At 45.9% G+C, this 25,852-nt stretch overlaps 1 protein-coding gene across 1 annotated transcript; it reads right to left on the bottom strand.

Annotated features, from left to right (window-relative positions):
* Positions 1 to 642: 642 nt before the first annotated feature.
* LOC309526583 (aquaporin-6-like) lies at positions 643 to 9,793 on the bottom strand. Its single transcript, XM_082212858.1, has 5 exons — positions 9,773 to 9,793; positions 6,345 to 6,780; positions 5,422 to 5,580; positions 2,473 to 2,553; positions 643 to 1,924 (listed from the first exon to the last, which is right to left on the bottom strand). Exons 2-5 carry the CDS (start codon positions 6,702 to 6,704, stop codon positions 1,724 to 1,726), a joined length of 801 nt encoding a protein of 266 aa, XP_082068984.1. The 5' UTR covers positions 6,705 to 6,780; positions 9,773 to 9,793; the 3' UTR covers positions 643 to 1,723.
* Positions 9,794 to 25,852: the final 16,059 nt, after the last annotated feature.

The raw sequence follows: 25,852 nt of genomic DNA, 5'->3' as shown, positions 1-25,852 counted from the left end.
TAGTTAGTCATGGCCATTAATTTAAATGGATCTCTGCTGAGCATGGCTAACATTGCATACATGGAGTCATGAAGAGCACAGCAGGTGCAAAAGACTACCAATGATGGCAATAAACGCCCATAGCTAAGAGCATCCCTGATGCTTCTTTGACAGTAAGCTAAGGAAAGAGACTGGTGCGCTCAGTAGAATGTATGAGCTTGCACCATGTACAATCTGTGGTGATTTATATGGTGGGTGACTGCACCAGTAGAGGTACAGTGGTGCCTCGCAAGACGAAAAGAATCCGTTCCGTGAGTCTCTTCGTCTTGCGGTTTTTTCGTCTTGCGAAGCAAGCCCATTAGCGGCTTAGCGGATTAGCGGATCAGCTGATAAGCAGTTTAGCGGCTTAGCGGATCAGCTGATAAGCGGCTTAGCGGATCAGCTGTTAAGTGGCTTAGCGGATCAGCTGTTAAGCGGCTTAGCGGCTTGGGAAAAAGGGGGGGAGGAAAAAACCCCCGCAGGAACTCGCAAGACATTTTCGTCTTGCGAAGCAAGCCCATAGGAAATTCGTTTTGCGAAGCACCTCCAAAACAGAAAACCCTTTCGTCTAGCAGGTTTTCCGTCTTGCGAGGCATTCGTCTTGCGGGGCACCACTGCAAAAGGTAAAGGTAAAGGACCCCTGGACAGTTAAATCCAGTCAAAGGCGACTATGGGGTTGCGGTGTTCATCTCGTTTTCAGGCGTTTGTCCACGGACAGCTTTCTGGGTCATGTGGCCAGCATGACTAAACTGCTTCTGGCACAACGGAACACCGTGACGGAAACCAGAGCTCATGGAAACGTCGTTTACCTTCCTGCTGTAGTGGTGCCTATTTATCTACTTGCACTGGTGTGCTTTAAAACTGCTAGGTTGGCAGGAGCTGGGACAGAGCAACGGGAGCTCACCCCGCCGTGGGGATTCGAACTGCCAACCTCCTGATCGGGAAGCCCAAGAGGCTCAAAGGTTTAGACCACAGCGCCACCCTCGTCAACTGAGGCCCCATTGAAAGTCGCATCCCCTCCAATGTGTCTCCAATGCAAATAGGGTTGTCCTAAGGGAAAGTGGGACATTCTGGGATCAAATCAGAAACCGGGTCAGTTTCTGTAAATCTGGGACTGTCCCTGGGACACTTGAAAAGTCTGCGAGTCGAGACTCTACTGCTCACAATCTAGTACAGGCTTCTTCAGCCTCGGCCCTCCAGATGTTTTGAGACGACAATTCCCATCATCCCTAACCACCGGTCCTGCTAGCTAGGGATCATGGGAGTTGTAGGCCAAAAACATCTGGAGGGCCAAGGTTGAGGAAGCCTGGTCTAGTTGGTTTTGCACAGATGATGGCAGACTTAAACCTCGAGAACACCACCATTGCTACCTTAGCTGCCAGCGTTCACAGTCACTGGGCGCCGAAAGCGATGGGCCTCTGAACTGGCTTCCTCTCTGCCCTTCCCCTGCATTGCATACGCATGTTAACGCAGTGCCTCCTGCTGGCCATACAACACCACAGATCCATTCCTATTGTCTGGCGTTCCTCTCGCTAAAAGAGTCGTTGCAAATTTGGCACCGTGCATATGCAACCTGACTTCAGATTTCAGTGAGAAGGCACTTGGAGCCCTCTCGTGGCCAGAGAGAGAAGAGTGGTTTCTCACTTAGTCCTTCCTAAAAACAGGAGGAGCCGTCGACGTTCTTCCATGGCATGCTCCTAGGAGTCTAGAGTCTATGTACAAGGCTGGGCATGGGCAGAGATACAGAGTCTGTCGGCTGGTCTTTCTCGTTCTCCGAAGGTTCTGCATCATAGCTGCCCCTGAGAATGGCCAGTCGTTCCGCAAAGGTTTTTGGGTCGTGGTGAAGGACAAAGGAATAAAGCACAAAGGCCAGGATTGCACCAACCAGTGGCCCCACCCAGAATATCTGCAGGGACAAAGAGAAGAAACAGTTTGTGCTGATGGGAGGCTAGAGGAGGCTGCAGTTCATTTACCCAAAACATCACTTGTTCCCACTTCATAGGGGTAGAAAAGAATCATAATGAAAGGAAGGGGCCCTGATCCAGGGAAATTAGGCCACATTCATCCAATACATTTAACTGTTTTTGCAGAGGAATTTTTTGAAATCGACCCTCAAGGACAGCCAAAGGCAGTACTGTATATACAATCTTGCGAAAGTGAAAGCACCTCTGTATTTTGGAATTGTTAAATTTAGCAAATAGGGTGCCGGAGTGTCAAATGACTAGGTGGGCAATAATCATACCATGGATAAAATTTCCTTATTGTGGCCAGATTATTCTGTCGCTCAATATCATATGGGCTCTCCTATATAGGTTCTGTGAGGAGAATCGGGGCCTCTTTTAGGCCTTGGGCCATCCCAGGTGGTGGCTGAATCTCCACTCCATGGACACAATCCCCGCTCCCTTCTGGCTTCAAGGTAACAGGGGCAAAAGGGTCAGAAAGGAGGCGACTTACCCATTGCTTTGTAAAATTCCCGACTACAACTGAACGGCCAAAGGATTTGGCTGGATTCATGGAACAGGTGGTGTAGTAATGCTAGGAAGGAGAAATGGGAAGAGATGTGTCCGGACAAGCATATTTTGCAGGGTTCATAGAATCATAGAATCATAGAGTTGGAAGAGACCACAAGGGCCATCGAGTCCAACCCCCTGCCAAGCAGGAAACACCATCAGAGCACTCCTGACATATGGTTGTCAAGCCTCTGCTTAAAGACCTCCAAAGGAGGAGACTCCACCACACTCCTTGGCAGCAAATTCCACTGTCGAACAGCTCTTACTGTCAGGAAGTTCTTCCTAATGTTTAGGTGGAATCTTCTTTCTTGTAGTTTGGATCCATTGCTCCGTGTCCGCTTCTCTGGAGCAGCAGAAAACAACCTTTCTCCCTCCTCTATGTGACATCCTTTTATATATTTGAACATGGCTATCATATCACCCCTTAACCTCCTCTTCTCCAGGCTAAACATGCCCAGCTCCCTTAGCCGTTCCTCATAAGGCATCGTTTCCAGGCCTTTGACCATTTTGGTTGCCCTCCTCTGGACACGTTCCAGTTTCATCCTCCCCCCTTCTCTGAATCTCCATAAAGTGAAGGGCATCAGATGCACCACTTCGAGCTGCACTAATTTTGGAGAAAACAAACATGCCAAGAGCTCAGGGATGGAGATCCTGAAGCCCTCCAGATATTGGTGAACTGCAGTGCCCATCACTCCTTACCACTGGCCATGCTGGCTGAGGCTGATGGGAGCTAGATTCTCACAAACAACTTGAAGGGCCACAGGTTCCCCATCCCTGCTATAGCAGGTCCCCGGATCCAGATTTCTACAAGTCACCTACAGTCAGGGCTCACCCACAATTACGTTTTGCCATATGCTTTCTAGGCACAGGTGTGTGCTTCTTTTTGTGTTGTCGTCGTCCCCCCCGTGCTTTCCCCCATGAAAATCCATTCTTTAATGCTAAATCAGAGCAAACAGCAGTTCAGGTTCCCCACGGATTACCATTTGTTCCAATTTAGAGATAAAGAGTGGGTCTTCACAGGGAAAACGCTGGACACAACACTTTAAAGCTTGGACCTGTGCCTAGGAATGTGGCAGAATAGGAAGTCCGGATGAGCCCTCACTCATTAGGACTTTAGTCATCAGAAGCAATGCCGGATTTACGTACAAGCTAAACAAGCTGTAGCTTAGGGCCCCACTTTCTTGGGGCCCCCCAAAAATGTAAAGGGGAAAAAACCTGGATGTACATTTCCAAAATATAAGATAAAAAACAAATAAAATAAAATCTACAAGCAGCAACAGTGTTTTGTGTTGTGTAGGGTCCTGTGATGTAAGTAATGGGCTCCACTTGCTAGCCTGCTCCCTAAAATATCACTGGTTTGCTCTTTTCTATATACAGTCATACCTCATGTTACGTTTGCTTCAGGTTGCGCGTTTTCAGGTTGCGTCCCGCGGCGACCCGGAAGTACCAGAAAGGGTTACTTCTGGGTTTCGCCGCTCGCGCATGCGCAGATGCGCAAAATGATGTCACGTGCATGCGCAGAAGCGGTGAATCGCAACCCGCACGTGCGCAGACGCAGGTTGCGTTCTTTTCAGGTTGCGAACGGGCCTCCAGAACGGATCCCGTTTGCAACCAGAGGTACCACTGTACAGGGTGCCTACATTCTGCATGGACTGGTTGCATGGCAACCTGTGCAAACGGCTTTAGATACCTGTTAGGTCCATAAATTACCATATAGCATATATTCAACACAAAAACCAGTGACAGTTTGTTGTTGACGAAGGACAGCTGGACATATAAAGGGCCCCATTACCTTCAGTAGCTTAGGGCCTCATCAAAACTAAATCCAGCCCTGATCAGAAGACCCCACTGTAGGTTCCCCACCTCGTGACTGACTTCTGAGAATGGAGTAGGTTAGGCTACTGGCAGAATTGCTGCTGTGCTTCCCTTCTCTTGTAATCAATGGGCTCACATTAGTTCTGCACATGTCTGGAAGATCCACACGCTGCAATCTGTGGTGTTCTCTGCACTCTTTGGGTAAGGTACTCTCCAGGATCTCACCCATTAGAGAGTTAACCCATATCTAGATTATGTCTCTAAGTTCTCAGTCGGGGAGGCCCATAATGCTAATGATCATAGGATTTTGGGGCTCATTCTTACTGCCACTCAGGGGCGCCATGGGGTGGGTGTGAAGATGCCTTGGGCCTGCCTGCTGCCACTATTCCCCCAATAAAACGAAACAACAAAACAAAATTGCCATTTATCACTGCCTCTGTGTGCAATTTATAAACCAATCCCTCCAGTAAACCTGGGCGGTTTGTCAGAAAATTAACACGTTTTCTATTTAAACTTGGGTGGTGCTGTGGGTTAAACCACAGAACCTAGGACTTGCCGATCAGAAGGTTGGCGGTTCGAATCCCCGCGACGGGGTGAGCTCCCGTTGCTCGGTCCCTGCTCCTGCCAACCTAGCAGTTTGAAAGCACATCAAAGTGCAAGCAGATAAATAGGTACCGCTCCAGCGGGAAGGTAAACGGCGTTTCCGTGCGCTGCTCTGGTTCGCCAGAAGTGGCTTAGTCCTTCTGGCCACATGACCCGGAAGCTGTACGCCGGCTCCCTCGGCCAATAAAGCAAGATGAGCGCCGCAACCCCAGAGTTGGCCACGACTGGACCTAATGGTCAGGGGTCCCTTTACCTAACACCTTGCTTCTAAAGAGCATTCAGCTCTTTAATGAGCACCTAGTTAAACATAACTTTCCCTTCTGATTTTTATTTTGCATTGGACAGGAGTACTCTGTGTAATTTGAGCATCTCCTTCCAGCATTCTACAGATTAGTTGGTCATCAGCAAGAGCTACTTCTTCCTTTGCTCATCAGATCCCCTGTAGTTTTTAAACTGCCCCAGGGCCTCCACTTACCCCAATTAAGTGTCCCAGGGCAACGGAGACACCGATCATGATAGCTGGAGAACCTTTGTTTCGGCTGCTATCGGTGGACACAAGATAGCTTAGAACCAGCTGCAATGTCAAAATGAGCTCGATGGACACAGCTTGTCCGGATGAGACGTTGACCCTCACCTGGGGAGGAGGAAGAGGAAATAGTGAAAGAGCTTTCGTGGGACCACGGTATACCATCACCAAAGCTGCCAATCTCTTAGATTTATGGAATTAAGATTGCCAGAAGAAATATCAACAACCTCAGATATGCAGATGAGACAACATTGGTGGCAGAAAGTGAGGAGGAATTAAAGAACCTTTTAATGAGGGTTTAATGAGGGTGAAAGAGGAGAGTGCAAAATATGGTTTGAAGCTCAACATCAAAAAAACTAAGATCATGGCCACTGGGCCCATCACCTCCTGGCAAATAGAAGTGGAAGAAATGGAGGCAATGAGAGATTTTACTTTCTTGGGCTCCATGATCACTGCAGATGGTGACAGCAGTCACGAAATTAAAAGACGCCTGCTTCTTGGGAGAAAAGCAGTGACAAACCTAGACAGCATCTTAAAAAGCAGAGACATCACCTTGCTGACAAAGATCCATATAGTTAAAGCTATGGTTTTCCCAGTAGTGATGTATGGAAGTGAGAGCTGGACCATAAATACACACATCTGTATATTAAGGTATGGTGATGTAACTATATTCTTTCTTTCTTTTCCTTCCTTCCTTTTCTCATCTTTCTTCTCTTTTTATGAATGACATTCTTCTAATGAAATATTATTTTTTTTAAAAAGTAACAGAAACATCCCAGGTACAGACTGGCTGTTTTAGACAGGCTTTGCCTCATCCTCGCCTTTCCCGACAACGGCAAACATTCAGAAGACAGAAACGGAAACAGACGTACCGTACTGGTGCCTAAACTTCCTCGGATGTCCTCAGGGGTCACCTCGTAAAGGACAGCTGCTCCGACAATGCCTCCGACCATCTGGGCAAGTATATAGCAGGCTGCCCTCACCAACGATATGCGAGAGCCAAGCAGGAAGGCCAAGGTCACTGCTGGGTTGAGGTGGGATCCGCTGGCGTGCCAGGCGATCTGGACAGCGGTGGCTGCGGCCAAGTTGAAGGTGATGGCAGTCTGCAGGACAGAGGGCTTCTCTGGCCAATTCAACTCCGAGCCCAGGCCGAAGAAGACAAAGATGGCGGTGGCCAGGATTTCTGCAAAGACAGCCCGGTAAAAAGCCACCATCCGCAGTTCCCTCCACATCCTGAAAAGAGGTTGGAAGACAGCTCTGTGTGTGGATTCTGCCTCGCTTCTTGATTCCTTTCCTGATGCTCAAGCACTAAGAAAACAAGCGAGTGTTTGCAACGTACTGGGCTGGACCAGGAAACTTCAGGTTTATATCACAGCAGCCTTTATTTTTCCACCTCTCTGTATGGCACCGCCCACATTCCTGAAGGGATGGAGATGTTGGGAAATTTGTGGGCTGCTGGCTCCCCCTTTGGAAACACGGGGAGAGGCAACACAACACATTTCATTCTCAAAATAAAAAAATTCCTTCCAGTAGCACCTTAAAGACCAACTAAGTTAGTTCTTGGTATGAGCTTTCGTGTGCATGCACACTTCTTCAGATACCTGAAGAAGTGTGCATGCACACGAAAGCTCATACCAAGAACTAAGTTGGTCTTTAAGGTGCTACTGGAAGGAGTTTTTTTATTTTGACTATGGCAGACCAACACGGCTACCTATCTGTAACATTTCATTCTGTACTTGTAAGGAATCAAATTTTTAGGGTGGCAGTGCCTACTTGGAAACTCCCTGCCTGTTGACAGCCAGTAGGCACCTTCTGAACTCGGCACCTCCTTAAAATCCTTCCGTTTAGGCGAAAGACAATCCAGACGTGCTATAAAGTTCACATGCGTTTTAATTTCGTTTTAGCTGACTATCGATTTCAGTTCCGCTTCTAATGTTTTAAACACCCTGTCTTCAGCTGCCGCTTATTGATAATTTAAATGATTCATTCTCCTTGTAAACCACAGGGAGGTTTTATTGCAGATATAATTTTTTGCGGAATAAAGAAAAGAAAGCTTTTCCTGGAGAGGAAACAGCAGGGTGGATTGCCGAGAGACTCGCCTAAACAGAAAGGTCTGTGTGTGAGCATCATTGTGTGTGTGTGTGTGTGTGTGTGTGTGTGTGTGTGTGTGTGAGAGAGAGAGAGAGAGAGAGAGAGAGAATGTTGATGAGAACCAGGAAGTCTCCAAATCTCACCTCAGCATATATGTTTTTCTTATAATTATAAAAGGATTTATATGCTGCTGTCTCATAAAATATCGCTGTGCTAGTATATAGGAATATAAAACCATGGAAACATTAAGGGCTGCACAGAGCAATCACGAAGCAAACATTGTCTCTCTCACACTTGTCAAAATAGCCTCCATTGTGAAGAATCCTTTGCTTCTTGATTCATTTCCCAGCTGACACACTCCCTGGCTTTCAACGCACCAGAAATAAATGCTTGGCGATACTGAAGACAGCACAAACAGATACAGCGCCTGTTCGAAAAAGGTTTTTTTTAAAAAAAAATAAAGAGAAAGAAAAATTGAAGGTCACACACATCTCCAGTTTTGATAAAAGAGCCATTACAGTCATGTCATTGAATGGCTGGTGGGCTGCGTCATAAAGAAGAGGTTTTACGGCGGCAAAGGATGTACCTGCTACTGGCAAGGCAGCCTGCCCTTGCTAGAGATTAGCACAGTGCGAGAGGGGAGAGAGGCAGTCTCCCTACCCTGCCCCGTGGCTGCTACCTCTTTCACAGAAGAAGAAGAAGAAGAGTTTGGATTTGATATCCCGCTTTATCACTACCCGAAGGAGTCTCAAAGCGGCTCACATTCTCCTTTCCCTTCCTCCCCCACAACAAACACTCTGTGAGGTGAGTGGGGCTGAGAGACTTCAAAGAAGCGTGACTGGCCCAAGGTCACATAGCAGCTGCATGTGGAGGAGCGGAGACGCGAACCCGGTTCACCAGATTACGAGTCCACCGCTCTTAACCACTACACCACACTGCCTGTTTACTCAGGTCAGCCGAAGAGGCCATCTTGTGTACCTGCACACTGTCTGAAGTGCAGGTCACATCTGCACTATATATATATATTTATTTATTTTTTTAAAAAAATATTAAATGATTTTATGTTACAAAAACAATACAACCATACTACCACTAAATATAATTAAGAAATAAAAATTACATACATCAATATTTAGTTTGTTATTTGTTATTTACCGTCTTATTTCCTCCCAAACATTCCATACAAAGACACACATATGTGCAGACACCCACACCCACACACAAAATGATAATAATGAAAGTAAATATTTTTCCCCCCTTTTATCTTACAAATTTTTTTCTTCAACTTCAAGTCCATTTGCACATATTTTATCTTACCATCAAATGTACACAAAACAATCTATATGAATTTTCCAATACATTCTGAAAACATAATAAATCCTTAATTGTTGTCCACCTCCTTTTAGTTCCTTTATCACTCGAATGCTAGCACGGAGTCAAAACTATTATTGTATTTTTGAATGTATCTTCTATAGCCATCCCATTTTAATGCAAATTTTTGCTTTGAGTTTACTCAAAGCAATGCACTATATATTTAAAGCAGTTATCATACCACTTTAACCAGTCATGGCTCCGCCCCCCCCCCAAGAATTCTGGGAACTGTAGTTTCGCTAAAGGTGCTAAGAGTTGTAAGGAGACCCCTGTGTGCCTAGCTTGATATAAATACCTCTATGGTATGGAAGTGAGAGCTGGACCATAAAGAAGGTTGATCGCCGAAGAATTGATGCTTTTGAATTCTGGTGCTGGAGGAGACTCTTGAGAGTCCCATGGACTGCAAGAAGATCAAACCTCTCCATTCTGAAGGAAATCAGCCCTGAGTGCTGACTGGAAGGACAGATCCTGAAGCTGAGGCTCCAATACTTTGGCCACCTCATGAGAAGAGAAGACTCCCTGGAAAAGACCCTGATGCTGGGAAAGATGGAGGGCACAAGGAGAAGCGGACGACAGAGGACGAGATGGTTGGACAGTGTTCTTGAAGCTACAAACATGAGTTTGACCAAACTGCGGGAGGCAGTGGAAGACAGGAGTGCCTGGCGTTCTCTGGTCCATGGGCTCACGAAGAGTCGGACACGACTAAACAACTAAACAAAAACAACAACAAACTTAATTCTCTCCTCTTAGGCAAAGATTATAAGACAAGATGGCTGGTAGCCAGATTCTGCGCCCAGATTTGTAGGCACAGATCATCCTCTAGAATAAAATAGCTTACTAGGGAAATGCTGAAGTTGCCCCTTGGGGAGCCTCAGGGTCAATTTTTTATGGTAGCCCAAATCTCAGTTGTACGGGTGTATGTATATAACTAAATTTTAACTCATGAGCTATTGCTGCAATCTGCTCCAATTGTATATTTTATCTTTATGAACGCTGTTTTTATTGTGTTATGTTATGTGAGCTGGTGTCGACTGTAATAAATTATCTATCTATCTAGATAAATAGGTACTGCTGCGTCAGGAAGGTAAACGGCGCTTCTGTGCGCTCTGGTTTCCATCACAGTGTTGAATTGCACCAGAAGTGGTTTAGTCATGCTGGCCACATGACCCAGAAAGCTGTCTGTGGACAAACGCCAGCTCCCTCGGCCTGAAAGCGAGATGAGTGCTGCAACCCTATAGTCGTCTTTGACTGGACTTCACCGCCCAGGGGTCCTTTACCTTTTACCTTTTCTAAAAGCTCTATGGAATGTCTCCTGCCATCTCCAAGTGGTTTATATCTCACCATGTTGTTCATAGTTCATTTTGTTTATTATCGTTATAGCCCATATTTTTCTCTTCCATCTGACCTCTAATTCTTTGCTGTCGAGATCTGTAATGTTGGCAAGAGTTGAACAAAGAGAGCCCTTTTCCCTAACTTGATGGTTAGATTGTAAAGTTGGGTGGCTGGCCACTATTGTTGAAACTCCACGTGTTTTACACGTTGAATTTATTCCACAAATTCATTTGCCAGATGTAAGTTGGGTTACAGAACAAACCCAACTTTGACCAAAGTTGGGCCACCTAGCTGAAATACCTTTAGTGCTTGCTTAAGAATGAAAACAATCTTCCAAAGAAGGAATGGTTGACTGCAGGCCATGCTGGGCTGATGTGGGTTAGGAATCTAACATCTGAAGATCCACAAGTACTCCATCTTTGGTGTAGACCAGGGGTCAGCAAACCTTTTCAGCAGGGAGCCAGTCCACTGTCCCTCAGACCTGGTGGGGGGCTGGACTATATTTGGGGGGGGGAATGAACGAATTACTATGCCCCACAAATAACCCAGAGATGCATTTTAAATAAAAGCACTCATTCTACTCATGTCAAAACACCAGGCAGGCCCCACAAATAACCCAGAGATGCATTTTAAATAAAAGGACACATTCTGTGCATGTAAAAAACCCCCTGATTCCCGGACCATCCACGGGCTGGATTTAGAAGGCAATTGGGCTGGATCCGGCCCCCGGGCCTTAGTTTTCCTACCCATGGTGTCGACTAACATGTCCCATATATCCCCCATGCTAGCAGCTCAGCTACCACACCAGCTCATTTGAATGAGATATTGTTGCACCGATACAGTTTGTAACTTTGTTGTGCAGAATTAGCCATTCCCATATATTGGGAACACCTCTTACCCCACAAAGGGCTTATCCGATTTATACATTGTCAACAGGAAACCTACTGGAGAGCAGCAGGCTTAGACAATCTCAATAAGAACAGCTTAAAATGTGAGAGCAAATACCTGCTGACATAAGCCTCTCTCCCCCTTACCACCCTTCCTTAGGGTAATAAAAAGCCATTCTGAGTTTTGCATCCTCCATATGCAAACGCTCTAGCAGCTTATTTAATTATTCCAGCACAGAGTTGGGATGCACATCAACTATCAAGGTTGTCTCACTTCCACCTACAGCATTTTAAAAATGTATATCAGGCAGTTTGTCCACTCCGCAGACAGTATTTCCGGGTCATGTGGCCAGCATGACTAAGCCGCTTCTGGTACAACAGAACACCGACACCAGAGCAGCACACGGAAACGCCATTTACCTTCCCGCCGGAGTGGTACCTATTTATCTACTTGCACTGGCGTGCTTTCAAACTGCTAGGTTGGCAGGAGCAGGGACCAAGCAATGGGAGCTCACACCATTCTGGGGATTCAAACCGCAACCTTTTGATCGGCAAGCCCAGGGCTCAGTGGTTTAGACCACAGCGCCACCCGTGTCCCACAGAAAAATGTAATTAGATGCATATATATATATATATATATATATATATATATATATATATGGAAAAATTGGAAACCGGGGGGGGGGGAGGGGGGAGTCCAAGGGTTCTAAGTAATCCCAGGAGTGTAACAATTGAAAACGATGTGAATGTATAAAAACACTGTTAAAAAATTAAAGTAAAATATTTTTTAAAAATGAGTGGTCACCTTCAAAGGTAGCCCCAACGTAGAGCGCGTTGCAGTAGTCGAAGCGGGAGATAACCAGAGCATGCACCACTCTGGCGAGACAGCCTGTGGGCAGGTAGGGTCTTGGTCTGCGTACCAGATGGAGCTGGTAGACAGCTGCTCTGGACATAGATTTGACCTGCGCCTCCATGGACAGCTGGGAGTCCAAAATGACTCCCAGGCTGTGCACCTGGTCCTTCAAGGTCAGAACCTTACAAACTTCGGGTAAGTGCCAGGAACCCCTGGAATCTTGCACCACTCAGAGATTGAGGTGGTGTGCAAGACTTTGGTGTGCAGTGCAGCCTCAGTCCTTGCACAGAGACAGGAAGTAGAAGGAATGTCACCTCTCCGTGCAACGTGACAAAGTCAATTTACAAACCCGCAGTGTGAGAAACGCAAACACACAAGGCTTAATGAGCCAGGATGTGAAACTGAGAGATGACATTGCAGGGCTGCAAAGTTTTTACAGAACAAGGTTATTCAACACCAGAACCTAAGCAGCTAACAGAAGAGGACCTGCTCCGTGGAAGCGTTAGAAGTTGCTTTCTAGTGAGTCATACCTTTGGCTCACCTAGCTCAGTGTTGCATGCAATGACAAACATGGCGGCTCTCCACGATTTATGGCAGGGACTATCTCTCTCTTAGCCAGACTTAGCACCTTCTGCATCCAACACAGATGCTCTACCACTGAGCTATGGCCATAGCTGTCAACTTACAGATTTGAAAATAAGGGACCAGCAGCCTCGAAAATAAGAGATCAGCAGCCAAAATAAGGGATTTTCCGAGCACAGGTATGTTCAACTTCTGAGCCACTCCGAGCCAAAGGCAGAAAGCCCAGCCAGCAGCCAAACGAAGCTTCAAGCCGTGGTTCCCACAGCGCAGCAACCCGGGAAAGGGGATGCAGCAAGGAAAACCACCGTCACCTCTCCGCTGGGAAGCGCTGAGCAAAGGCGAGTTCTCAGGCAACGCAGCCGATTTGATCGGCACAAGGCATGCAAGCTCCACCCCAGTCGTTCTTAGACTCCTTATTGGGTGAGCAACGCAGCCAAGCAACACAGTTGGAGCCTCCCTCCTCCCTGGCTGGCAGGGAGGGAGGGAGAGGAGCCGCTTCTTTTGAAACCCGGGAAATTTAAGGGACATCATCAATAAGGGACAGCAGCGGGACACGGCGCTGGAATAAGGGACTTTCCCGCCAAATAAGGGACGGTTGACAGCTATGACTATGGCCCTTCTCCATATCACTGTCAATAACCAATAATCACCATCACCAAGTTGGACTACCTATGGAGGCAACTATCGAACATTTCAGTTGTGCAGCCTGTCATCCTCAGACCCAGAGAACAACAACAGGAAGAAATTACACAACTTAGGTTTTGTTTGTTTTTTAATGCTAAGGGGGCAACTCTGCACATCTACTCCAAAAGTGCCTTCTCCAGAGTGACCCTAGGAGCCAATCTTCAGTTTCCAGCTCACCCCATTTCACTCTGATTGACTCCATTCAGCACAAAGAGTGAGAAGACTGTTCAGTGATGAAAAGGTTCCCTTTCATGCTGAACCAGGCAGAGGGCCTTCTCGGTAGTGGCGCCCGCCCTGTGGAACACCCTCCCATCCGATGTCATAGAGATAAACAACTACCTGACATATAGAAGACGTCTGAAGGCAGCCCTCATTAGGGAAGTTTTTAATGACTGATGTTTTAATGTATTTTTAATCTTTGTTGGAAGCCACACAGAGCGGCTAGGGAAACCCAGCCAGATGGGCGGAGTATAATAATAATAATAATAATAATAATAATAATAATAATAATGTTGTTGTTGTTATATCATTATGTGGGCTCTAGGATGCTGGAGACGGGGACCCTGTTACAGTAATGGGTCTTCAACCCCCTGTGATCCCAGACCACCACACCTCTGCCTTTAACAAGTTCTTGTGGCTACTTTTGTTTTCCTATCCAGTTGGGTGTCCTAGGCGTAACCAAGTAACTACCTGTTTCTTACAAGAAATGCTCCATATTATTAAGGAAAAAGGCTACTAAGATGGCGGCGTGTGCAGACGCTGTGACTGAGAGCTCCATGGAGAGGAGGCAGGGCTTGTTAGGACGAATTCTGTAGATTTTTTCAATCTCGTTGTTCTGTATGGGACAATGACAATAAAGATTATCGTATCGAGGACAGACTGGTGAAAAAGGGGTAATCTGGGCATCACTTTCTTGCCCAGGGAAATACCGAATCAAAGATAGCCGTAATTCTGAATAGGTTATTCCCATTTCAAATGCTAAGACAGCCCCTTTGGGGAGATTAATATTCATCAAGAAGGCTGAGGGACCAGGAACTGGCAACAACATCACTATAATGTCCCCTCACAGTGCTACAGCTGCTAGTGTTCCCTGGGAAGAGGGATTAATTGATAATTAATTAATTGATTGATACAGTTCTGGGAACTCTCAGAGCCCTTAACAAGCTACACTTCCCAGAATTCTTTAGGGCGAGCAATGACTGTTTAAATTGGCAGGATACTGCTTTACATGTAAAATGTAGGTGGGGTTATAGTCTAACTTTTATAGTCAGCTTTGTGCCAGCAAATCAGAACGAATGTTGAATAACTAAGGTTGTCAACAGTAGCCCTTTCCTAACTACACCCCCCCTTTTAAAAAAAGTGGATTTGTCGTGACCGAGTGCTTTGACCCGCTTTAATTTAATTTAATCTAAATTTCTGGTGTGTGACTGAATCCCACCCACTAAATACTGACGGTCTGGAGGTGACCTAAATTGGAATGGGGAGCTGATTATAAGGTTGTGTGCTGCTTATTTGGTCACCTAATCAAGGTTTGAATTTGCACATTAGCAACCCACTGGGGCAGGGATTATAACATAAACAGAAGGACCACCGGTTTCCTTTGCTGATCATCTTTAGGGGGGGCTGATGTGCATCGAGTTGCAGGTGCAAGGATTACTGCTGGTGCAACAGGGCTTTCCCCCTTTTCTCCCGCTGTGTGTGCCCCTTGCCACCCCACAGATCTGCTCCGACAGGGTTGAGGAAGAACAGATTTAGGGCAGCAGGAAAAGGGGAGAATTCCATTTCACAAGGAGCAATCGGAACGTTCACCTTAGGACTGTGATGGATTTTAATTGGTTATAAACATGAATTCCTAGAAATATGCTGGAATCCTTATGCAAATACATTACAAAGCTAAATGTAAATATATTTTGCCGGCAAGATTCTAACAGACAATGCCCAGAGCTGGTAGCTCAATTTTGGTTTAACATGGTTTGCCTTCCACAACTAATTTCGAGTCTATTCAGTCGATGGTGATGATGGAATAGGACGTCCTTATTTTCATCAGAGAAATGTTGAAGGGTATGGTGTTAGGTAGTTATCACCTCATCACTAATACAGTGGTACCTTGGGTTATGAACTTAATTTGTTCAAAAGGTCCGTTCTTAACCCAAAACCATTCTTAACCTGAGGCACGCTTTCGCCAGTGAGGCCTCCCACCGCCGCACGATTTCTGTTCTCATCCTGGGGCAAAGTTCTCAACCCGAGGTACTACTTCCGGGTTAGCGGAGTTTGTAACCCAAAGCATTTGTAACCTGAAGTATTTGCAACCCGTATAGTGGAACCTCGGTTCTCAAACACCTTGGTACTCAAACATTTCAGCTCCTGAACGCTGAAAACATGGAAGTAAGTGTTCTGGTTTTTGAACGTTTTTTGGAAGCCGAACGTCCGATGCGGTTGTCGGCTATTGTTTCTTGGGCGCCTGCGCCGATCAGAAGCTGTACCTTGGTTTTCAAATGTTTTGGAAGTCGAACGGACTTCCAGAATGGATTGCAGTGGTACCTCAGGTTAAGAACTTAATTCGTTCTGGAGGTCTGTTCTTAACCTGAAACTGTTCTTAACCTGAAGCACCACTTTAGCTAATGGGGCCTCCTGCTGCCACCGCGCCACCAGAGCACGATTTCTGTTCTCATCCTGAAGCAAAGTTCTTAACCCGAGGTAATATTTCTGGGTTAGCGGAGTCTGTAACCTGAAGCGTCTGTAACCCGAGGTACCACTGTATGTTCGAGAACCAAGGTACCACTGTATCCCTTTTTAATGCAAGGTACTTCTCCTCCTCCACCCCCTCCTCTGTTTGTCTGTTGTCTGTCTGTCTGCCTGCCTGCCTGCCTGCCTGCCTGCCTGCCTCCCCTAACTCCCTTGTGCAGACAGCCCAGAGGAGCAGCCCTGGGGAGTCCACGGGTGGGTTGGCTCCTAGCCACTCCAAGCCAGAGTGCAAGAGGCACACCCTGGGCCTCCACCCTAGGCAGGCATCAGCCTAGAGCAGGGGTCTGCAACCTGCGGCTCTGGAGCCGCATGTGGCTCTTTTACCTTTGCTGCGGCTCCGGGGCAGATACTAGCGAGGGGAGGAGACGCATTGTGCGCCCCGACACTCCCCACTGTGGCAGACGCTGTACTGGCTGTGATGTCGCATGGGGGCGGTGCGTGTGTTAGTCACGCACCGTCCCAACATCACCTTCCCGCCCGCTACATTGTAAGGGGCATGTACGCTGGTCACTGCATTGAAAGGGGGCATGTACGCTGGTCACTGTTTTGAAGGGGAGTGAAGAACACACACACACAAAAAGGTAACTTGTTAATTTAACGTTTATTTCTATGAGGAGGAGTAAATCTGAGGGGTCAAACAAAGAAATAATAAAAAAGTGACAAAAAAGTTATTTTTATAATGACGAGTTTTGCGGCTCCCAGTTTTTTTTTTCTTTGGAAACGGGTCCAAGTGGCTCTTTTTGTCTTAAAGGTTGCAGACCCCTGGCCTAGACCTAGGTATGCCTCTGTCTGCACCTGACAAAGGAAAAAAATTGCCCCACCTTCCACTTTGGTAAGCATCCGTGGGTAGGCAATCAGATGCAATCTTGTCTCTGCTTCTCCCTAGGAACTGTTTGGGATGTGCATAAAAGATGCAATATTTGGGGGGATGGGGGAAGGTTTGCAGAAGTCCAGAATGAGTTCCCCAAACTTTCAGTGCATGCGCATAAACATTTGACATTTACGTTACCGAACTGTGTTAGACGTTAAATGATGAGATGCAAAGGCATATTAGGCCATTTTAGATGTAGCAGAGGTGTATTGGCAAGCATTTATGAAATACTGATGGAAGTGGAATCTAAGCGTAATAAATTCAAGATGCAATGGGGAAAGATATTAAAATCAGTTTCTCAGATTGGGGGAAAAAAATGGAAATATATTTATAAAGCGGGATTAATGGATACATTGAATGTGGCATTTAAAGAAAGCTTCTGTAAGATAATCTCACAGTGGGTACTGCGAGCCGGCAAAGGTTGAATGAAATGTACAGACACAAATGTAATGTATGTTTGAGATGTAGGAAAAAGATGAAAGAGGCTGATTTTCTCCACCGTATTTCGTGGAGCTGGAAAGTTGCAAAACCATTTGGAATGAGAATTACTGACAAAATGTTACAGAAGATAAATCTGTTTTTTCTCCAAGAGCAATACTTCTGAAATATATATATATATATATATATATATATATATATATATGGACGCAGGTAAAAGCCTCAGCGCCTAGGGCTTGCCGATCGAAAGGTCGGCGGTTCGAATCCCTGCGGCGGGGTGCGCTCCTGTCGTTCGGTCCCAGCGCCTGCCAACCTAGCAGTTCGAAAGCACCTCCGGGTGCAAGTAGATAAATAGGGACCGCTTACCAGCGGGAAGGTAAACGGCGTTTCCGTGTGCGGCTCTGGCTCGCCAGAGCAGCGATGTCACGCTGGCCATGTGACCCGGAAGTGTCTTCGGACAGCGCTGGCCCACGGCCTCTTGAGTGAGATGGGCGCACAACCCTAGAGTCTGGCAAGACTGGCCCGTACGGGCAGGGGTACCTTTATATATATATATATATATATATGATGATTGAAAGTATGCTCACAGCTGAAAAGAGCGTTTTTGCCCCAAACTGGAAAAAATCTAATGCTGCTAAGTCCTGACACAGAACATCAGCATCCAATATCCCATATTATTTTCAAATAATGAACACAGCAGCTGTACACATGCCGTCAGATAGAGAAAATGGGTTGAAATGGTGAAGGAAATGTCTGGGTTTTAGGAAAGGACCTAAAATTTTCTCTCTCGTCTTGAGTTTGATTTAGATAGCTAAAGGATGTTTTAAATAATCGTTTGAAAATGTGAATGTGCTCAGTCTGCATATTTAACTCAAAGGCATTTGCAATAATTCACCATATTTTGGTTGACCCTCATAAAATATATTGCCCATCTATGGGTTTTGGAGCTTCTTATAGATCTGCATGGCTGCCTTTGTATGATATTATATTATAAAGGTAAGGTATTTTACCTTTTTTACATCTTAAAAAGCAGAGACATCACCTTTCCGACAAAGGTCTGTATAGTTAAAGCTATGGTTTTCCCAGTAGTGATGTATGGAAGTGAGAGCTGGACCATAAAGAAAGCTGGTCGCCAAAGAATTGATGCTTTTGCGTTATGGTGCTGGAGGAGACTCTTGAGAGTCCCATGGACTGCAAGAAGATCAAACCTCTCCATTCTTAAGGAAATCAGCCCTGAGTGCGGACTGGAAGGACAGATCCTGAAGCTGAGGCTCCAGTACTTTGGCCACCTCATGAGAAGAGAAGACTCCCTGGAAAAGACCCTGATGTTGGGAAAGATGGAGGGCACAAGGAGAAGGTGACGACAGAGGACGAGATGGTTGGACAGTGTTCTCGAAGCTACCAGCATGAGTTTGACCAAACTGCGGGAGGCAGTGGAAGACAGGAGTGCCTGGTGTGCTCTGGTCCATGGGGTCACAAAGAGTCAGACACGACTAAATGACTAAACAACAAAACATTATATGATATGATACAATAATAATTTAAAACTACCCTTGATGAAATTTCTTCTTCCACAAAATTACTAGAGGAGTTTTGTCTACTTAGGTGTTTGAGAAACACAAGAACCCAATGGTTTCCAACAGGGGTGCCAACTTGAATAAAATATTGGGGAGGGGGCAGGTAAGCCGTACCTGGCATAATTGATCACATGACACAGTGCACCCACACCATTTGAATGGCAGTGTCCATCAACTTGGGGGGGCATCTCAAATATTCTTTTGGGGGAGCCAAAGGGACCTTGGCCCCTAGGAGTTGGCTCCTATGGTCCTCAAATTTCCCCATGTGTGGACCACTTGAAAATCGCTGAGGGTAGTAGGAGACCATTTTTTCCTGCCTGCTGTAGCAATTGTAGATGCTGTATGTTTTTTAATTGCATTTTTATTGCCTCCTCCGTTTCTTCTATTGGATTTTATTGGATTGCAATGTGAGTTCTATGGTAAGTGTTCTTCACAGATATACTGCAAATCACCCAAATGAAGCTCACAGGCCACTGGTGGTCTGTTGAGGACCACAGTTTGGGAACCATGACCAGTGCGAGATTTATGTAAAAGCTAAACAAGCTATAGCTTGGGGCCCCCAAAAAAATTAGAAGGGGAAAAAACCTGTATGTACATTTCCAAAATACAGTGGTACCTCGGGTTACATACGCTTCAGGTTACATATGCTTCTGGTTACAGACTCTGCTAACCCAGAAATAGTGCCTCGGGTTAAGAACTTTGCTTCAGGATGAGAACAGAAATCGTGCGGTGGCAGCGGGAGGCCCCATTAGCTAAAGTGGTGCTTCAGGTTAAGAACAGTTTCAGGTTAAGAACGGACCTCCGGAACGAATTAAGTACTTAACACAAGGTACCACTGTATAAGATAAAAAACAAATAAAATAAAACCTACATACAGCAACAGTGTTTTGGGTTGTGTTGGCTCCTTTGATGTAAGTAATGGCCTGCTAGCCTGCTCCCTAAAATATCACTGGTTTCTTATTTCTATATACAGTGGGACAGGGGGACACGGGTGGCGCTGTGGTCTAAACCCCTGAGCCTCTTGGGCTTGCTGATCAGAAGGTTGGTGGTTCGGATCCCTGCAACAGGGTGAGCTTCCGTTGCTCGGTCCCAGCTCCTGCCCACCTAGCAGTTCGAAAGCACACAAAAAATGCAAGTAGATAAATAGGTACAGCTCCGACGGGAAGGTAAACAGTGTTTCCGTGTGCTGCTCTGGTTCCACCAGAAGCAGCTCAGTCATGCTGGCCACATGACCTGGAAAAACTGTGGACAAATGCCAGCTCCCTTGGCCTGTAAAGCGAGATGAGCACTGCAACCCCAGAGTCGTTCACGACTGGACTTAACTGTCAGGGGTCCTTTACCTTTACCTTTATATACAGTGGTACCTTGGTTCTCAAACTTAATCCATTCCGGGAGTCTGTTCCAAAACCAAAGCTTTCCAATTAATAATTATTTCACTATTAATGTACTTCTTCTTAAATATATTTCAGTTCAAGAATTACTATGATAAAATACATATTTTGTTATGTGCAAATGGCTTTAGATACCTATTACATACCATAAATTACCATATGGCATATATTCAACACAAAAAACAGCGACCATTTGTTGTTGACAAAGGACAGCTGGACATATAAAGGGCCCCATTACCTTCAGCAGCTTAGGGCCTCATCAAACCTAAATCCAGCCCTGACTGTGACATAGGCAATCTGCAAAGAGGACCAGACAGTTTCTTTCAACATCTAGCATTTTCTCAAGTAGGAACCAAGAGGTGGGGAGATTCAAGAAAAGAACCTTGAATTGTTTACAGAATGACAGGTGGAGCAGGAATCACTTTTGCTCTGCTTCCCTGACCTCCTTTATGAAGAGGAAATAGAACAGAAAATCCCCAACTCATGCAATCACGGGCACATGTGTTCGATAGGGTTGAACTATTTTATTTAAGGAGGGAGGGAGCAGGAAATTATGTACTTGCTCTTCTTATTGACTAGCATTTATTTGTAAAGAAAAGAAACACAATCGTTTCTAGCTCACCCAACTTTTTAAAGCTGTACAAATACCATTGAAAGTAACAACGGCTGTGTACGGACTGGAAAGAGAAGCTGCTGAATTGCAACTCATTACCAAACTTAAAACCATGGAGAGACCTGGTCTGAACAAAGACATTGGATTCTTATCTCATTATACATGACTAAGCCATTTTTCACCTTCTCACCCCTTGCCTTTTCCTGTAAGACCTATTGCAGTCGTTAAGAGTCGTCAACAGGCTCATCTCAGCTATCTGCCAATCTCCCATTCCCACCACCCTTCTGAGTAATACCCCTCCCCACCTTCTCACTATATAGAAGGATCTGGCAACTTCTGTTTCAGTGTATCTGAATAAGTGTGCATGCACACGAAAGCTCATACCAAGAACTAACTTAGTTGGTCTTTAAGGTGCTACTGGAAGGAATTTTTTTTATTTTGTGTACGGACCATTCATTTAAAGGACATGACAGCCCCCAAAGGACATTGGAAGCCACAGTTTGTTAGGAGTACTGGGGAGTGCAGCTCTAAACTACAGTCTCCAAGATCCTTTGGGAAAGTGGGAAATGTGGTTTGTCAAGGGCAGTGGCGTAGCGTGGGTTGTCAGCACCCGGGGCAAGGCAAGTAATTTGCGCCCCCCAACCCGTGGATTTTAGCACTCGAGCCAGGTAGGGGCAGAGAGCTGCGAGTGCGAGCGCCCCCCCCAGATGTTGCGCCCGGTGCCGCCGGCCCCCCCCTGCACCCCCCACGCTACGCCACTGGTCAAGGGTTCTGGCAATTGTCACTCTGTGAGGTCTAAACTACAGTTTCCGGGATCTGAGTGGTTCATGTGCTTTAAATGGTGTGTACCAACGACATGTCCCGAAACTGTTCCGTGTCTGCATGCCCATTCCTATGCAAAGCTAGGCATGTCAAAATGCATTGAAAACAATGGAGAGAGGTGGCCCTATTTTCCAGCGACAGTACCGTATTTACAGAAGCCATCCTGGTTTCCGATTTGATCCCAGGATGTCCCACTTTCCCTTAGGACGTCCCTATTTTCATCGGAGAAATATTGGAGGGTATGGAGCTATGTAACCCCTAAAACAAGGAGATACGTAACTAGACATTAGAAGACATCTGAAGGCAGCACTGTATAGGGAAGCTTTTAAAAAAATGTTTAATGCTTTATTATGCTTTTATATATGCTGGAAACCACCCTGAGTAAATGGGGCAACCCAGTGAGTTGTGTGGGGTATAAATAATAAAATTATTATTATTATTATTATTATTATTATTATTATTATTATTATTATTGAATAGGACGTCCCTATTTTCATCAGATAAATCTTGGAGGGAAGCCGCTCAGAGTGGCTGGGGCAACCCAGTCAGACACGTGGGGTATTAATAACAACAACAACAACAACAACAACAACAACAACAACAACAATGATAATAGAATAGGACATCTCTATTTTTGGAGGGTATGTGATACATGGCTGCAAACCTGTGCTCATTTAGTTAGGACACTATTCAATGCACTCTATATTCTGGAGCTGTTGTTTTAAGAACAATTACCTTTAGATTACAGGTTATTAGACAATCCTATTCAGAGGCGGGTTCTGCAAGTTCAAAATTGCCTGACCCAGCCTGTGGGGTGTTCTATCCTTTCTTAGTCGTGGAAATCTTTTTTACAGTCCCTGTTCCTATGCCTCAAAAAGGCATAGGCATTTGAGAAGCAAAACCTTTATCTGGTCTGGAGATGCTTTCAGGAAATGCTATGCCCGTTCAGTGTCTGTGTAAACTGCTATCGAAGGCAGAGGAAGTAGACCAGATTAGGAAAAACCCAAGCAGTGGCATACAAACACCTCAGGGCAATTTCCTCACACCTAAAAAGCAAGGCCAACAAAGTATTTCATTGTTTCAATTTCTGCTTTGTCATGAAGGTTGTGTAAGGCATTGATCCTTGCCCTAATTTTAGGCAAATGAGCTCTAAATTGCCATGCCCCAAAGACATGATGCAGTGCGACTGCACCAAGGGCTGTGGCATGCAAAAGGCAGTGCAACTGTGTCGGCGGCTGGAGTGTGCAATTTCCCCATTGACCCCAGTCACGTCTGTGGATCTGCTTCACCGTCTTTGACTGGGGAGAAGGCAAAGGCAAGTGAGAGGCAAAGAATTTCAGTCTTAAGAGAACTAAAACCTAGGCAAAAAGTGTGGCAGTCACATGTACACATGGTTAGGGGGGTTGTTATAAGAATTTGAAGGACTTATATATATAAAATAGATGTTCCTAAATGTACCAAGCAAACACATACAAATATGCAAACCACATGTCTGAAACCCACAGCAAAGTCCTGAAACCATTTTCTCTCTCCCAAAATGACCTCAAATATTTCTCTGCAAGGTCGAAGGAAAGGGGAAATCTCCCAATGTCTCTTTCACAAATCCTGTCTTAAGGGCACATTCAAGATATGAATTGGATGTGAGCCTGTGACCTGTATTCAGGAACTGAGTAACAAAAGAGTGGCCAGGATGCCCAGGTAATCCAAGCAAGCAACCTAGCAGACAAAAGAAAAAAAAAAAAACAACGCACTCAGATTTCTGTTGTAGACAGCCTTTTCTGTGATGTATGTATGATGTTTCTGAGGGTGGTCTTGGACTCCAGGGCGGGGAATTAAAATTGTCTATATAAGGGCTTGCACACCTTTGTCCTGGGTCCCTCCCCCGCCTTCTGTGGGGTTGGGGGGAGCACCCTGTTGCAACAGCTTTAATAAAGATCAGATTTATAGCCGCTTTGCTTTTGTACATCCTGGTCTGGTCTCTGTTCATTTCCCGATCGGTTTGAGCCTTAAAAGGTACGCTCTCCCCGAAGGTCCAGTCTTCCTTAAGAAGCTGAACCCCTTGACGGGACCCCATTTTTATTCTTATTTCAGGGTAGTTAGGTAATTGTAGTCAGTGGGAACAATGCACTTCTTAATTGGCCAGTGAAATTATTTTGCTTTTAGATGACAGTCGCTGCCTGGTCGTAGATGATGATGATTTCTTCCCCCTAAACTCACTTCGCTACGTATCCCTCCTCCCAGCCCCCAATAAACATGTGTGCAATATTTAGCAGATTGGATTTCATGCACTTGATGCATCGGACTTTCAGCTTTTAAGCCGCCGCAGGAATTTTCATACTAGCCTAGGAGTGCTTGTACAATACTAACTCAACATGCACATGAAAGCAGCTTAATTCCAGCTGTCTGATTGGTTAACTCCATCACTGGGGCTCACAGTTGATGGATATGAATGGAGTGGCTTGCACTGCCCCCATTCCCATTGGATAGAAATAGCAACTTGGCTTCCAATTGGTTAAATGTAGATATTCTCCTTTTCTGTTGGTTTTCTTTTGGGTCCTGTGCTTAAAGGTAAAGGTACCCCTGTGTTGTAAACAAAAAATTGCCCTTTTCCCTTATGGGGTATCCAAGAGCCCATATAGAGTCCTTACATAGGTTCCCTATTGGTAGGAGAAGATAACAGAGGCCAACCAGAGAATATTGAGAAGCAAAGCAGCTAGTAAGCTTGATCTTTATTGAACTGTTGCAACAGGGTGCTCCCCTCACACGCAGGAGAGGAAGAGGAACCCAGAAAAATGGCACGCAAGGCCTTATAAAGACTTTTGAAATTGCCACCCTGTAGATCAAGACCACCCCCAGAAACATCATACATCCGTCACAGAAGGGGTGTAACCTAAGACCACCCCTCAGATACATCATACCTATATCACAAAAAAGGCGATCTAAACAAAAATGTGAATGTTATTTTTCTCCTGTCCTTGTTTATCTCCTGTCTGGCAGGTTACTTGATTGGATTGCCTGGCTAGTCTTTTGTAGTGATAAATACTTAGTTCCTGGGCCAGGTCACAGGCTCACACCCTATTCATATCTTGAATGTGCCCTTAAGACAGGATTTGCGAAGAAAGAGAAAATGGGGAGGTTTCCCACTTTGACCTTGCAGAGAAAACATTTGCTCAGTTTAGGAATCAAAATGCTTCCAGGTCGGTCTTTCTGTGCTGATCTATGTACAGGTTTGGTTGGTACACTTATGAACATTACCATATATCTAAGACCTCAAAATTCCTATCACACCTGACCATTAGGTCCAGTTGTGGACAACTGTAGGGTGCGGCACTCATCTCGCTCTATAGGCTGAGGGAGCTGGCGTTTGTTTGCAGACAGCTTCCGAGTCATGTGGCCAGCATGACTAAGCCTCTTCTGGCAAACCAGAGCAGCGCACGGAAACACCGTTTACCTTCCCACCAGAGCAGTACCTATTTATCTACTTGCACTTTGACGTGCTTTTGAACTGCTAGGTGGGCAGGAGCAGGGACTGAACAATGGGAGCTCACCCGGTCACGGGGATTCGAACCGCTGACCTTCTGATTGGCAAGCCCTTGGCATCTGTGGTTTAGACCACAGCGCCACCCGCGTGGCACCCTGGTGTGCCTTGAATGATGGTCAGGGGTGCTGCGGGCAACCCTGGGCTCTGTCTCTCTTTCCTTCCCTCCTTCTTCTGATGCCTTCTTGCGCCTCTGCCTCCCAAAGGCTTGCACCCCTGTTTGTAGCCAGGACAGCTACTGCAGCTATCTCCCCAGGTGAATGGTGCCTCGGGGGGCTGGCCAGGGGGTTCTTCTCAGGCCCCTGTAGGGCAGAGTGAGGAGGCAGCTCTCTTTGGGGCAGGAGGGAGTGGCGCTCAGAGACCAGGGGTGGCATCTGCGGCTACCCAGAAGACTCCCGAGGAGTAGGGAGAGGAGATGAGGCTGAGTGTTAAGGGAGGGTGTTTGCAAAGGGGTGACACAACTGGGCCCCTGAGCCCCACAGGGGTGCTGCAGAAAGAAGGTTGTTGGTCAAGGGAATCCATGGACCCCAAAAGGTTGAAAACCTCTGGGCTTAGGGGATTGCTGCATTCTAATACTGGAAATTA

The sequence above is a fragment of the Podarcis vaucheri genome, assembly GCF_965113315.1.
Source record: "Podarcis vaucheri genome assembly, chromosome: 2".
NCBI lineage: Eukaryota > Metazoa > Chordata > Lepidosauria > Squamata > Lacertidae > Podarcis > Podarcis vaucheri.
The sequence above is the reverse complement of the archived record's forward strand: the minus strand, read 5'-3'. Positions and strand labels throughout refer to the sequence as shown.